General features: G+C 41.2%; 1 protein-coding gene across 1 annotated transcript; it reads left to right on the forward strand.

The window, feature by feature from the left end:
- The first annotated feature begins 1,609 nt into the window (after nucleotides 1-1,609).
- Nucleotides 1,610-8,145, forward strand: LOC129830969 (proteasome subunit alpha type-2-like). Its single transcript, XM_055893867.1, has 8 exons — nucleotides 1,610-1,720; nucleotides 2,255-2,331; nucleotides 2,625-2,757; nucleotides 2,996-3,118; nucleotides 7,303-7,384; nucleotides 7,482-7,555; nucleotides 7,664-7,721; nucleotides 7,863-8,145. Exons 1-8 carry the CDS (start codon nucleotides 1,620-1,622, stop codon nucleotides 7,977-7,979), a joined length of 765 nt encoding a protein of 254 aa, XP_055749842.1. The 5' UTR covers nucleotides 1,610-1,619; the 3' UTR covers nucleotides 7,980-8,145.
- Nucleotides 8,146-16,555: the final 8,410 nt, after the last annotated feature.

Raw genomic sequence — 16,555 nt, forward strand, 5'->3', positions numbered from 1 at the left:
CAAATGGCGGGGGAAAGGGAGATGGTTTATTAAAGAAGAATGGTAGAAAGTGTAAACGGTGAGCTGTACACCGGATCGAAGACAGGAGGAGAAATGTGATTGAGGGCGAAGTATGCAGAGGTTAGGTGTGGTAAAGTTCTCGGGAGCGCGAGACATGCACCGATAGTCAGGATAAAGATGTGTCTGACGGTGGGAGTGACATTTTTTGAAAAAATTAATCCTTGCCTTTTGGCTGATCCATTTGTGGTTTCAGGTTGGGTGAAAAGAAAGTTGGTTACTGTGGAATCGGTGAAGGTAACCAGAAGTGGTCTTGTGATAATTGTTTGTGTTTCTGCTGGTTAGAGGAAGCAGGCGCTCCGCGTTAAATGAATGGGGACAAGAGGTGTGAATTGTTTTACTCTCAAGAAAAGGGCGCCATTGAAATTAGTGATTACTGGGGTAGCGGTAAATGTGAAAGTTGACCAACTGAAGGGAATGATTCCCGGTGTTTGGGATGCTAGTCGTTTGGTGCTATGCAGACAGTGGCGTGAGTGGTCAAACAGAAGAGTCGTTGCCTGTTCTTTTGAGTTTTGATGTTGAGTCTTTGCCCGCAAAAGTGGTGTTAGGATATATAGAGCATGAGTCAAAGGAATGTGTAGCTTTGGGGAAAGCAGTGGTATGTGTTAATTGTAGGGGTACCCATGAGGCTGAGGATCAGAAATCTCCGGTGCGAAAGAGGCAGGTTGAGGTTCCCAGGGTTAGAGTAGAGCAGAAGTTGTCGTATGTTGAGGCAGTGAAGATGGGTCGAGGGCGAGGGATCCTGAGAGGAGTGGTGTGAGTAGTAGATCTTTACCAGTACAGGGGGATAGGCCAACAAGTGATATATGCTTCAGTAAGATTGAATGTGTAGGGTTTATTGCAGTGGTTATCAACTGTACTGCAGGGATGGAACTTAAGTCGCAGAAAATTGGGGGTGTGGGTTTATAAGCGCTGATATCGACTCATGCCGTTTGAGCATGCTTTTGCGGCACAGTTGATAGCGCGTTGGACTTCGGGATAGAAGGTCTAGGGTTCGAGACCTGCTCCCTGCTGTTTCATTAAAAATGACTCAAGTAAAAGTCACCCAGTAAAATACTACTTGAGTAAAAGTATAAAAGTATTTGGTTTTAAATATACTTAAGTATCAAAAGTAAATGGAATTGATCAAATGTACACTCCAACACGCAGAAATAATTTACAAACAAAGCAATTGTGTAGGCATTAGGGATGACCATTGATGTTCTTTGATAAGTGAATTGGACCATTTTGGACCATTTTCCATTCAAAATATAACGAGTATTTTTGGGTGTCAGGAAAAATGTATGGAGTAAAAAGTACATTATTTTCTTTAGGAATGTAGTGAAGTAAAAGTTGTCAAAAATATAAATAGTAAAGTACAGATACCACAGAAAACGACATAAGTAGTACTTTAAAGTATTTTGTTTACCTTACACCCCTGGGTATTTGTTTATTTTTTATTTTCAAGGAAAGTTTAAGGGAGTTATACTTCAGTCTAGTAGGTGGCGGTAATGCATTATTAATTGGATGCCAACCGCGGTTAAACCTTATCGAAGAACAAACAGCGCAATGAGCGGAACTTCATGAAGCTCATTTCCGCCATCTGGTCCGTCCAGCAAAGCTTTCCCCAAGACAGATCAACAATGGCTGAACGAGGATACAGCTTCTCCCTCACTACTTTCAGGTAACTTAAAATAACAATATATTTCTGCGTAGAAACACAAGACGTACTCAATTAACACCTTACCATGAAGCTATTTTCTGCGATAGTTGTGATCTTGCTCTTACTACATGACCATTAAATGCACTTGAGGCAACACTACAAGAGATGCAGTGTCACGCCGATGATAGCTAATGCATAGCTAAATATTTTCCTACCGCTAACTGAGTTGAAGCCACTGATGTATAGCTTGAGGCGGGTTAGTTAGCGTAAGCTAATTCATCTCTAAGATAGTTAACATGTCTAATGTAGGTTATCTAATGTCAGAATATGTGTACTGCAGTTGCTAACTATTTTTGGTGTTAGCAAGTTAGATTCAATCCCCATAGCTTCTGTGTAACGTTAACGTTAACTGGCTGACGTTAGCTTGCTACATGGACACAACTATTCAGGATTTGACTACACAGCTAACTAGTTAGTGAGATATTTAGCTAGCTAGTTAAGTTAGCTGTATGGTTGTAACTAAGATTGACTACATACCTTCCCTTTTTCCAACAGCCCCTCTGGGAAACTGGTCCAAATTGAATATGCTCTGGCAGCTGTAGCCGCAGGTGCTCCCGCTGTGGGAATCAAAGGTAAGTACCTAGCTAGTAAAAACAGCAGTTTGATGCAGGTAGTTTACATCCACCCTGTCTATTTATTCGTGTAACACTTTTAAAGCCACTTTGATACCGAAGTGACTTTCGTAGCAGTTTAGTGAAATGTGTCCCCTGTTCATTCAGTGTTTCATTCATCAGTACCCACCCAATTAAACACATCAACAGGGTTGTACAAGTCACTACTCAACTTTCAATATCACCTTCTCAAGTAGCCTAATGAGAGCAGATTCCAAGTATTGAATTTTCATGTATTTTTGTTCCCCTTCCAGCCTCAAATGGAGTTGTCTTGGCAACAGAAAAGAAACAGAAGTCCATCCTGTACGACGAGACCAGTGTTCACAAAGTGGAGCCCATAACCAAACACATCGGCATGGTGTACAGTGGCATGGGACCTGACTACAGGTAATGAGACCTCCTGCTTAATGGAATTTAACTTCAACACATAGCATGTACTATTCGTATGACTCACCCTAGGTACTCTAGTATACTGGCCACTTCATAGGCACAGAATAGGCCTATTTGTAAGATGTATGATCTCTTAGTGTACATGATCAAATAAGGCAAATAAACAAAGTGAACTAAAGCTACAGTCCTTGACTGTAATGAGTACCCGGAGAGATGCCTTTTGTTGTGTTGACAGGGTGCTGCTCCGAAGAGCCAGGAAGTTGGCCCAGCAGTACTTCCTGGTGTACCAGGAGCCCATCCCCACAGCTCAGCTTGTTCAGAGGGTGGCCTCTGTCATGCAGGAATACACACAATCAGGGTATGGAGTAGGCAAAAAGTCAACTGTTGTTTATTCAATGTTTGTTTTCAGACTGTTAAATAAGAATTGTAGAAAAACTCTATTAAAACCCAATTATGATAAGTGTACCATATTAGGTATTAGATCGTTAAAATACAGAAATGTTACATTACCTTGTAGTTTACCAATAAAATGGGCCGGTGGTGACGTAGACATACTTGGTATTCATATTCCTAAAGATATAAATGAACTTACCACAACCAATTTCAATAGAAAGTTATCAAAAATAGACAAGATTCTATAACCATTTATGAAAAAATCACCTTGATTAACTCTTTAGTGCTATCAGTTTACTTACTTGTTTTGTAATTCATATGAGCAAAGAATATTTATATTAATATACTTTATTTGGCACTCTAAGCCAGAAAATGTAAACGTATCTATTTATATAATGAATATGAGTTTGGGGGACTGAAATTATTCAATTTTAAAGCATTAAACCTGTAACTAAAAGCTTCACTGATACACTTAAACCCGAACTGGTTCTCCAGTAGATTACTAAGAAAGGCTCATCCTTTGTTCAAAAATGTATTTTTTTGCCTTTAGATAACTTCTCATTTTCGATTATTTGAAAATGAAACTTTGTTCAAAGTCGCTGTTTTTAAACAAGCCATACAAAGGTAATTTCAATTTTATTCTCCAGAAAAGACAGAACAAATATTTTTGTTAAACTGAAATATACTGATAAGCTTCTTTATGGAATACATTTTATTTTTATTAATGATATTATGAATAGGAGTGGTGGAGTTATGTCATGTGCAGCTATGGAAAATATATGGGAATGTTTGCTCAATCCAAAGTTACAACCAACTGATTGAAGCATTACTGTGAAAAATGGAGGAGGAAAGTAGAAGAGGGAGAAGGTAGGGAACTTGTTGGTCTGTCATTTATCAAAGACCGAAATTGGCTGAAAAAGATACTTTCGCAAGCCACTGTATGACTATTCACCCCCCTTGGCATTTTTATAATTTTGTTGCCTTACAACCTGGAATTAATATATTTTTGGGGGGTTTGTATCATTTGATTTACACAATATGCCTTTTTTTTGTGTGTGAAACAAACAAGGAATAAGACCCACAAAAACAACTTGAGTGTGCATAACTATTCACCCCCCCCCCCACCCCAAGTCAGTACTTTGTAGAGCCAACTTTTGCAGCAATTACAGCTGCAAGTCTCCTTGGGTATGTCTCTATAAGCTTGGCACATCTAGCCACTGGGATTTTTGCCCATTCTTCAAGGCAAAACTGCCCCAGCTCCTTCAAGTTGGATGGGTTCTGCTGGTGTACAGGAATCTTTAAGTCATGCCACCGATTCTCAATTGGATTGAGGTCTAGGCTTTGACTAGGCAATTCCAAGACATTTAAATGTTTTCCCTTAAACCACTCAAGTGTTGCTTTAGCAGTATGCTTAGGATCATTGTCCTGCTGGAAGGTGAACCTCTGTCCTAGTCTCAAATCTCTGGAAGACTGAAACGGGTTTCCCTCAAGAATGTCCCTGTATTTAGCGCCATCCATCATTCCTTCAATTCTGACCATTTTCCCAGTCATTGTCGATGGAAAAACATACCCACAGCATGATGCTGCCACCACCATGCTTCACTATGGGGATGGTGTTCTCAAGGTGATGAGAGGTGTTGGGTTTGTGCCAGACATGGTGTTTTTCTTGATGGCCAAAAAGCTAAATTTTAGTCTCATCTAACCAGAGTATGTTCCATATGTTTGGGGAGTCTCCCACATGCCTTTTGGCAAACACCGAATGTGTTTGCTTATTTTTTTTCTTTAAGCAAATGCTTTTTCTGGCCACTCTTCTGTAAAGCCCAGCTCTGTGGAGGGTACGGCTTAAAGTGGTCCTATGGATAGATACTCCGATCTGTGCTGTGGAGCTTTGCAGGTCCTTCAGGGTTATCTTTGGTCTCTTTGTTGCCTCTGATTAATGCCCTCCTTGCCTGGTCTTGGTGGGTGGCCTTGGCAGGTTTGTTGTGGTACCATATTCTTTAACATTTTAAATAATGGATTTAATGGTGCTCTGTCGGATGTTCAATGTTTTTGATATTTTTTTATAGCCCAACCCTAATCTGTACTTCTCCACAACTTTGTCCCTGACCTGTTTGGAGAGCTCCTTGGTTTTCATGGTGCATCTTACTTAGTGGTGTTGCAGACTCTGGGGCCTTTCAGAACAGGTGTGTGTATACAGTTGAAGTCGGAAGTTTACATACACTTAGGTTGGAGTCGTTAAAACTCGTTTTTCAAACACTCCACAAAATTCTTGTTAACAAACTACAGTTTTCGGAAGTCGGTTAGGACATCTCTTTGTGCATGACACAAGTAATTTTTCCAACAATTGTTTAGACAGATGATTTCACTTATAATTCACTGTATCAGAATTCCAGTGGGTCAGAAGTTTACATACACTAAGTTGACTGTGCCTTTAAACAGCTTGGGAAATTGCCAAAAATTATGTCATGGCTTTAGAAGCTTCTGATAAGCTAATTGACATAATTTGAGTCAATTGGAGGTGTACCTGTGGATGTATTTCAAGGCCTCCCTTCAAAGTCAGTGCCTCTTTGCTTGACATCGTGGGTAAATTTAAAAAAAAATCAGCCAAGACCTCCGAAAAAAATTTGTGGACCTCCACAAGTCTGGTTCATCATTGGGAGCAATTTCCAAATGTCTGAAGGTACCACGTTCATCTGTACAAACAATAGTACGCAAGTATAAACACCATGGGACCACGCAACTGTCATACCGCTCAGGAAGGAGACGCGTTCAGTCTCCTAGAGATGAACGTACTTTGGTGCGAGAAGTGCAAATCAATCCCAGAGCAACAGCAAAGGACCTTGTGAAGATGCTGGAGGTAACAGGTACGAAACTATTTATATCCACAGTAAAACGAGTTGTATATCGACAACCTGAAAGGCCGCTCAGCAAGGAAGAAGCCACTGCTCCAAAACTGCCATAAAAAAGCCAGACTACGTTTTGCAACTGCACATGGGGACAAAGATTGTACTTTTTGGAGAAATGTCCTCTGTTCTGATGGAACAAAAATATAACTATTTGGCCATAATGACCATTATTATGTTTGGAGGATAAAGGGGGAAGCTTGCAAGCCGAAGAACACCATCCCAACAGTGAAGCACGTTGTGGGGGCGCCCTGCTGCAGGAGGGACTGGTGCACTTCACAAAATAGATAGCATCATGAGGAAAATGATGTGGATAAATTGAAGCAACATCTCAAGACATCAGTTAGGAAGTTAAAGCTTGGTCGCAAATGGGTCTTCCAAATGGACAATGACCCCAAGCATACTTCCAAAGTTGTGGCAAAATGGCAAAGCCCTGACCTCAATCCTATAGAACATTTGTGGGCAGAACTGAGAAAGCGTGTGCGAGCAAGGAGGCCTACAAACCTGACTCAGTTACACCAGCTCTGTCAGGAGGAATGGGCCAAAATTCCCCCAACTTATTGTGGGAAGCTTGTGGAAGGCTGGGTATCTGAAACGTTTGACCCAAGTTAAACAATTTTAAAGGCAATGATACCAAATACTAATTGAGTGTATGTAAACTTCTGACCCACTGGGAATGTGATGAAAGAAATAAAAGCTGAAATTAATCATTCTCTCTACTATTATTCTGACATTTCACATTCTTAAAATAAAGTAGTGATCATAACTGACCCAAGACGGAATTTTTACTCTGATTAAATGTCGGAATTGTGAAACTGAGTTTAAATGTATTTGGCTAAGGTGTATGTAATCTTCCGACTTCAACTGTATGTATGTGTCTCTACAGTACCATTCAAAAGTTTGGACACACCTACTCATTCCAGGGTTTTTCTTAATGTTTTATTCTTTTCTACATTGTAGAATAATAGTGAAGACATCAAAACTATGAAATAACGCGTATGAATTCATGTAGTAACCAAAAAAGTGTTAAACAAATCAAATATATTTTAGATTTCTCAAAGTAGCTGCCCTTTGCCTTGATGACAGCTTTGCACACTCTTGGAATTCTCAACCAGTTTAATGAGCAATGCTTTTCCAACAGCTATTCTAATCTGATATTCAATTAATGTAAAAAATACCAATGAAGGCATTCGCGAGTTAGTCAATTTGTTTCATATAGGCTTAAATGTTTTGTCTATTTCTGCAGGGGTGTCCGTCCTTTCGGAGTATCCTTGCTGATCGCTGGTTGGGATGAGGACAGACCATACCTTTTCCAGTCTGATCCATCTGTAAGGGCTCGTTATCACATTTTGCTATCTGATAATGTTTGCCTTCTGTATTTCTTGTGCGATTACGATGACATCATGGTTTGATTTCTCTACACAGGGAGCATATTTCGCCTGGAAAGCAACTGCTATGGGGAAGAACTACGTCAATGGTAAAACATTCCTTGAGAAAAGGTATTTCAATCTATTTCTCCCCCAGTCCAATTGGCACCATACTCAGAACAGTTGAGGTTAAACTGCAGCTGTTATTAACCCTATATGTAAATGTATTGTCTTGCTCAGATACAATGAGGACCTGGAACTGGAGGATGCCATTCACACAGCTATCTTGACTTTGAAGGTGAGTTACTCTCTTGAAAGCCTCTCCTGCTGGGCTTCTACGCGTTCCTGATGTCAGAAACACGTTTATTAAGAGACCAGCCTCTTGTGATCTTACATTTGGGTCATGAGCAGAATCCCGAATGCTATATTTTATTCACAGGAAAGCTTTGAGGGTCAGATGACCGAAGACAATATTGAAGTGGGGATCTGCAATGAAGCCGGCTTCAGGCGACTGTCACCCGCAGAAGTGAAAGACTACTTGGCGGCTATCGCTTAAAACAAATGTGACTTGTGTTAGTGTGATTTGATTGTTTATCTTTGGTTATTGCAAAAATAAATTGACTCTACTGTATTTTCAACATAACAGCATTTATTTGTTTGTATTCCAGTCCCTCCCTTCTGACAAGTTCAGTAACTTTCAATAAATTCCAGGAAGTAAAGAAGCTATCATGTCTTTATTTTACATCTATAACTTGAGCTTCTCACAAAATAAAAGTAAACATTTCACACAATAGACAAAATACACTACATGGCCTTGTCAAATCTCATTACAAAATCATGGGCATTCATATTTTTGGTGTTTTATTAGGATCCCCATTAGCGGTTGCAAAAGCTCTTCCTGGGGTCCACAAAACATGAAACAATACAGAACATCATTAGACAAGAACAGCTCAATGACGGAACTTATCTCAGCAAAAAAAGAAATGTACTCTCGCTGTCAACTGCGTTTATTTTCAGCAAACTTAACATGTGTAAATATTTGTATTAACATATCAAGATTCAACAACTGAGACACAAACTAAACAAGTTCCACAGACATGTGACTAACAGAAATGGAATAATGTGTCCCTGAACAAAGGGGGGGTCAAAATCAAAAGTAACAGTATCTGGTGTGGCCACCAGCTGCATCAAGTACTGCAGTGCATCTCCTCATGGACTGAACCAGATTTGCCAGTTCATGCTGTGAGATGTTACCCCACTCTTACACCAAAGCACCTGTAAGTTCCCGGACATTTCTGTAGGTAATGGCCCTCACCCTCTGATCCGACAGGTCTTAGACGTGTTCAATGGGATTGAGATCCGGGCTCTTCACTGGCCATGGCAGAACACTGACATTCCTGTCATGCAGGAAATCAAGCACAGAACGAGCAGTATGGCTGGTGGCATAGTCATGCTGGAGGTTCATGTCAGGATGAGCCTGCAGGAAGGGTACCACATGAGGGAGGAGGATGTCTTCCCTGTAATGCACAGCGTTGAGATTTCCTGCAATGACAACAAGCTCAGTCCGATGATGCTGTGACACACCGCCCCAGACCATGACGGACCCTCCACCTCCAAATCGATCCCGCTCCAGAGTACAGGCTTTGGTGTAACGCTCATTCCTTCGACGAAAAGCATTAAACATTTATGGCAATTTAGCTAGCTAGCTTGCACTTGCTAGCTAATTTGTCCTATTTAGCTAGCTTGCTGTTGCTAGTTCATTTGTCCTGCGATATAAACATTGAGTTATTTTACCTGAAATGCACAAGGTCCTCTACTCTGACAATTAATCCACACATAAAACGGTCAACCGAATCGTTTGTAGTCAACTCTCCTCCTTCCAGGCTTTTTCATCTTTTGACTTATATGGTGATTGGCATCTAAACTTTCATACTATTACCACGACGACTGGCAACACAGTTCGTCTTTCAATCACCCACGTGGGTATAACCAATGAGGAGATGGCACGTGGGTACCTGCTTCTATAAACCAATGAAGAGATGGGAGAGGCAGGACTTGCAGTGCGATCTGCGTCAGAAATAGAAGTGATTTCTATTTTAGCCCTTGCAATTATTGAATAACATAGATTTCTACATTTATTTTGCTACGCGCACGCGATGCGAGCGGTGTAGTCAGCCTGTAAGGCACGTTCACGCAGATGAGCAGGGACCATGGGCATCTTTCTTTTGGTGTTTTTCAGAGTCAGTAGAAAGGCCTCTTTAGTGTCCTAAGTTTTCAGAACTGTGACCTTAATTGCCTATCGTCTGTAAGCTGTTAGTGTCTTAACGATCGTTCCACAGGTGCATGTTAATTAATTGGTCATGATTCATTGAACAAGCATGGGAAACAGTGTTAAACCCTTTACAATTTTTACGAATTATCTTTGAAAGACAGGGTCCTGAAAATGGGACGTTTCTTTTTTTGCTGAGTTTACATACATTATGGAATTGGTCACCCCTTTGCTGCTATAACATTCACTCTCTGGGATTGCTTTCCACTAGATGTTGGAACATTGCTGCGGGGACTTGCTTCCATTAGTGAGGTTGGGCACTGATGCTGGGCGATTAGGCCTGGCTTGCAGTCTGGGATGAATTGGAACGCAAAGGCGTTCCTTGGTTGAGGTCAGGGCTCTGTGCAGGCCAGTCAAGTTCTTCCACACCGATCTCAACAAACCATTTCTGTATTGACCTCACTTTTGCACCCTAAACTATTGCCACAAAGTTGGAAGCACAGAATCGTCATCACTCCAGAAAACACATTTCCAGAGTGGTGCCATGGCTGCTGACCATGGAAAACAATTTCATGAAGGTCACAAACAGTTCTTGTGCTGCCGTTGCTTCCAGAGGCAGTTTGGAACTCGGTAGTGAGTGTTACAATCGAGGACAGACAATTTTTATGCCTTTTTGGCTCTCGGTGGTCCCGTTCCGTGAGGTTGTGTGGCCTACCACTTCACGGCTGAGCTGTTGTTGCTCCTAGACATTTCCACTTCACAATAACAGCACTTAGTTGACCAGGGCAGAAATTTGACCAACTGACTTGTTGGAAAGGTGGCACCCTAAGAAGGGTGCCATGTTGAAAGTCACTGAGCTCTTCAGTACAGGCCATTCTACTGCCATGGTTTGTCTGTTGATTGCATGGCTGTGAGCTAAATTTTATACACCAGTAAGCAACTAAATGGTTGAATCCACTAATTTGAAGGGGTGTCCACATACTTTTGACAATGTAGTGCATATTAATTGCTTGAAATTACATTAGGATACATTGTAAAACTGTCCTCTCCGAACACAGTTTTTGTTGCTTCATTAAAATAGATTAAGACCCTGATCAGTCTGCAAGGCTTCTTTAGTGTAAACATGAAAATAACAGGAGAAAGGTAAGACAGTATCCAGGTCATAAATAAAGATTTGTTCCTGCTGATTCTGATGTAGTAGAATAACGTGATAATTCTACAGAGAATGATGAATCTTATATAGCGACCATTGTAATAGTTGACAGTTTACACACATTGCCAATTGGCCTTTTGATAAATCTAAAATGTCTATTTCACAATGCTAAAGGGCAAAGGTGGCTTCATCCGGTTTTCTAATTCTGGATTTCTATATCTGTGATAATGAAAGCCAAGGGACTTGATGACAGTGCCTACCCAAACAACAGGTTAATCTCCATGACTGGACTTCTGTTTCCACATAGGGATCTGAGAGGAATGGAAATTCATAAGAGTGAAGGCTTATAGATTCACATTTCACAATCACTAGGCAAGTTGATGACCTAGCAACAACTCACCATTCTTTCATTTGATATAAAGACTGCATACACATCATCCAAAGGTGTTTTGAGTCTTGATGTGTTCACATAGTTTCCAAACATTTTCCTCACTGAAAAAGCAAGATTTTTTAAATGTAATTCATGGACCCATTGTGTGTATTTTGCTTAATTTTGATCATGCATGCATTGCTGACATTTATTTGTAGCAGCTTGTGTAAACGCATTCATCACCGGATGGAGTTGTGTTGACATACTTTGATGAAACGTGTTCTGCATGCATATCTTCCCTGCAATTATAACAGACTGACGCTACAAAACAATTGCATTTAAAAACCTTTAGACAACGAGCAGTCGATTTTGCGTCAGTCTAAATATTTTGGTGTTACATTAAGAGTCCGGCAGAGGACGAGAGTCATCTGTAAATTTCGCCCGACTGACGTCGCCACATCGTTCATGCTACAAATGTTTTTGTCGGTAGGGGGGGACATCACATTGCAAAATGTGAACTTGTCCCTTCTCCATTTCCAGAATTTGTTTAAAATTGGCTTCTTGGCGTTCATAGCCATGGTTATCAACTGTACCGCGGAAGTGGAACGTAAATCACAGAAAAAACATTATTGTGGCAGCTGCAAAGAAGTACTTGGGTGTACGAGATTTTACTGTAAAGATGTAGATGTTTTGAACAATAGTGTCTTAGCCCTATCTTGCCAGGCAGCCTGGGAGGACAAGTAGTGGAATAGTGATGATAAATCTTTTTTTAGAAATGAATGTCATTTGTATGGTAAAAATGAATGACCGTTTATTGTGACGTGTAGCAATATTGATGTTACTCAGGAAACGGAAACCAATTGTTACTTACATTCTTCATGTACTTGATGTGCTGGTTAACAACATGCATAGTAAAGTCACCTATATATCTTAACTATATATCTTTCTGTCGTGACTACAACACAAAGCATATTGAAACATGGTGGCAGCGGCACTCAAACGAACCTGGATCTCATTTATGTAAAGGAAGAATACATTCCAGGCAGCAGTTTGGAAAAGTGCCACGTTTACAACCTAACGTAAACTCAAATTCAAACGAGGCTACAAAGAAAACTAATGGGACTGTGTTGACTTCAAAATCGGGGGTGTGAACTAGGTTACTATTCAAGCGTTGATCGACATGGTAATGGCTCTATAGTATTGGAGAAAAGTTGAAAAAACTGACCCTCCGTTACATCTTGGCGTGTCATGTCGTAACGTACAGCATGCATAAAGCAACTATTTCTGTCTTACAATCTCTCTCCACCAGGTGTAGCACTTCTCTCATCGTTTAAAAACAAGAAATGGACAGTGACGGGGTAAGGGGGGGATACCTAGTCCTCTTTTTCGTCATCATTGCATGCGATCATCATTCTCAAAGCTGCTGTTTACTTCTAAGATCACTTTAGCACCGCCCTAAAAACCCGATTCAAATTCGACACAAACCTTCAAGTAGGTATGTAATGACACATTATATAAACTCTTTATAGTCTTTTATTTACATTTTAGAGGCGATAAGGTGATGAGTTGGACAGATCGAGTGAAAAAAGCAATTTTCCCACAAGACATCTGTCCTTCTCACTACCACGCATTAGTTTCGCTTCTCCACCCGCCATTTTTAAAAAGACCAGACGGGGCTCATTGCCTGCTTGAATTATGCAGAAACGGGCAGTGTTTAGGTCATGTAATCGATTTTGTTGGAAAGGGGAGAAATTGTACTTTACAATGGTATTGACATTACAGTTGATCTGGAAGTATTACGTTTTTGGGGCGCTAAAATAAGGGCAATTGCACGGACCAAGGCGATGTACGAGTTTACGTTAGTCATCGCGCCGAACATCAAAGCTAGCTGGCAATCGTGAGTGACTGCTAAAATCTAACTGGCTATTGGACTCAAGCACATTTGTGAGTAGCTAACATTCCATTTTACAACTAAATCTCCATGGAAAAGGCACTGAAATCTCTGGGAAAAATAGACTTTAATGATTGGAATTTAGCACTTACCTGGAAAAGATGGAAAGAGGAATTCAATTTGTACACGACTCTTACAATGGGAGGAAAACCTGATGACTACAAAGTGAAGCTAGTGTATTATCTCATTGGAGAAAAAGGCAGAGATGTGTGAGACACTCTGTGAGACACTGTGGGCAGTATAAAAGACAATCTCTTTGTTGAGGAAGTAATTGCAGCAATGGATGCATTTTTTGTTCCCAAGAAAAATGTAACAATTGAGAGAATTTTTTCATGCGCAGTCAGGGCCAAGTTGAGCATAGTGGCCACCTGCAACTTTGGAGTAATCACAGGCTCTTACCAGGGACAGGATTGTGTCACACTTAAGAGACCTTACTCAGAGACTGATCTCAGTTTGGAGAAATGCATACAGATTGGAAGAGCTGCAGAACTGTCCAGACAGAGAGCTAAAGTCCTAAATGTGCAGGGCCCTGTAGCATTGCATGCAGTAACACAGACAGAGGGAGAGGAGACCCAGAGGGACACAGCATTATACCATGCAGATACTGTGGACGGACACATGAGAGAAAAAATAAATCATTCCCTGCATATGGACAAAAATGTAAGTCCTGTGGAAAAAAACAATCACTACTCGACAGTTTGCAAAAGTGCAGGGACCAGCATTGGAAAATGCATCAGCTTACTCAGAGCGGTGAGGATGATCTCTGCATCACACTAGGGCCAAAGTCAGAGAGCAACAAAATAATAAAGGAGAAAACCACAGACCCCAATGCAGCTCTCTTTGCAACCATGCTGGTCAACAAAACGTCAGTCAGATTTCAGCTAGATTGTAGTGCTAGCTGTAATGTTATCCCTGCAAACCTCCCAAAAGACAGTCACCTAGAGCCCTGCATTCAGGTATTGGTGATGTATAACAAGAGTACTCTGACGCCACTGGGGAAGTGCACACTTAAAGTGATCAATCCATGCAATAAGAAAAGCTATAGAGTTGAGTTCATCGTTGTCAACAACAAAGTGCACAGGCCCAATCTAGGCAGTAAGGCCATCCAGGCAATGAAGTTGATTACTGTGCAGCATCACAATATCCTGGCCATCGAGAAAACAACAGGATCCTGGACTAAAGAGCAAATAAAGTACACTGATGTATTCCAGGGAGACTGATGCTTACCCTGCAAACTAAAGCTGGAAGTGGATGAGCAAGTGGAGCCTGTCCAGCTGCCAAAGAGAAGAGTGCCAGTAGCGCTATATAAACCACTCAAAGAGGAGCTTGTGGAGAAAAGAAGGATGATAAAAGCAGTTGAGAAAAGCACAGATTGGATTAGCAGCCTGATCGTAGTGCAGAAACCGGCTGGAAAACTAAGAGTGTGTATTGATCCAAAACCTCTCAAGGCGCTCAAGAGGAACCATTACCCACTTCCCACTATTGAAGACGTGCTGCCAGACCTGAACAGAGCATGTGTGTTCTCTGTTTGTGATGTAAAAATGGATTTTGGCATGTGGAACTGGACAAGGAATCGAGCCACGTTCTCTGCGCCGATGGGATGCTAAAAGTGGCCGCGCATACCGATGGGAATCAGTCAAACCCAGAGATCTTTCAGAGGAAGTTGAACCAGGCAATGGAAGGTCTTCCAGGAGTCCAAATCATTGCATATGACATCCTGATTGTGGGAAAAGGAGACAACAATGAAGCAGCGACTCTGGACCATGACAAGAACCTTAATGGTCCTGGACAGATGAAGGAAGCTCAATATCAAGCTGAATCCGGAGAAGCTGCAGCTCCGGCTGAAGTGCCCTACATTAGCCACCTGCTAACATCAGAGGGGTTGAAAGTGGACCCAGGAAAAGTGACAGCCATCAGACAGATGCATAGGCCTACAGATGTGCAGGGGGTGCAGCGCTTCCTGGGCATGGTAAACTACCTAGCCAAGTTCTGCAGCCTACGCCACGGAGCTCTGCGAGTCACTACGACAGCTAACACAAAAGGACTCACTATGGAAGTGGTTAGAGAGACATGATCTGGCTTTCAAGAAAATCAGGAATACTATTACACAGACCCCTGTGCTGAAATACTACAAACCAACAGAGCAGATTGTACTACAGTGTGATGCTTCAAAATGTGAGTTAGGAGCAGCCTTGATGCAGGGTGACAAATGATCACGGTTATCAGTATTATCGTGGTATTGTTAAAATGTGAGTTAGGAGCAGCCTTGATGCAGGGTGACAAATGATCACGGTTATCAGTATTATCGTGGTATTGTTAAAATGTGAGTTAGGAGCAGCCTTGATGCAGGGTGACAAATGATCACGGTTATCAGTATTATCGTGGTATTGTTAAAATGTGAGTTAGGAGCAGCCTTGATGCAGGGTGACAAATGATCACGGTTATCAGTATTATCGTGGTATTGTTAAAATGTGAGTTAGGAGCAGCCTTGATGCAGGGTGACAAATGATCACGGTTATCAGTATTATCGTGGTATTGTTAAAATGTGAGTTAGGAGCAGCCTTGATGCAGGGTGACAAATGATCACGGTTATCAGTATTATCGTGGTATTGTTAAAATGTGAGTTAGGAGCAGCCTTGATGCAGGGTGACAAATGATCACGGTTATCAGTATTATCGTGGTATTGTTAAAATGTGAGTTAGGAGCAGCCTTGATGCAGGGTGACAAATGATCACGGTTATCAGTATTATCGTGGTATTGTTAAAATGTGAGTTAGGAGCAGCCTTGATGCAGGGTGACAAATGATCACGGTTATCAGTATTATCGTGGTATTGTTAAAATGTGAGTTAGGAGCAGCCTTGATGCAGGGTGACAAATGATCACGGTTATCAGTATTATCGTGGTATTGTTAAAATGTGAGTTAGGAGCAGCCTTGATGCAGGGTGACAAATGATCACGGTTATCAGTATTATCGTGGTATTGTTAAAATGTGAGTTAGGAGCAGCCTTGATGCAGGGTGACAAATGATCACGGTTATCAGTATTATCGTGGTATTGTTAAAATGTGAGTTAGGAGCAGCCTTGATGCAGGGTGACAAATGATCACGGTTATCAGTATTATCGTGGTATTGTTAAAATGTGAGTTAGGAGCAGCCTTGATGCAGGGTGACAAATGATCCCGGTTATCAGTATTATCGTGGTATTGTTAAAATGTGAGTTAGGAGCAGCCTTGATGCAGGGTGACAAATGATCCCGGTTATCAGTATTATCGTGGTATTGTTAAAATGTGAGTTAGGAGCAGCCTTGATGCAGGGTGACAAATGATCCCGGTTATCAGTATTATCGTGGTATTGTTAAAATGTGAGTTAGGAGCAGCCTTGATGCAGGGTG

The sequence above is a fragment of the Salvelinus fontinalis genome, chromosome 32 (assembly GCF_029448725.1).
Source record: "Salvelinus fontinalis isolate EN_2023a chromosome 32, ASM2944872v1, whole genome shotgun sequence".
Classification (NCBI taxonomy): domain Eukaryota; kingdom Metazoa; phylum Chordata; class Actinopteri; order Salmoniformes; family Salmonidae; genus Salvelinus; species Salvelinus fontinalis.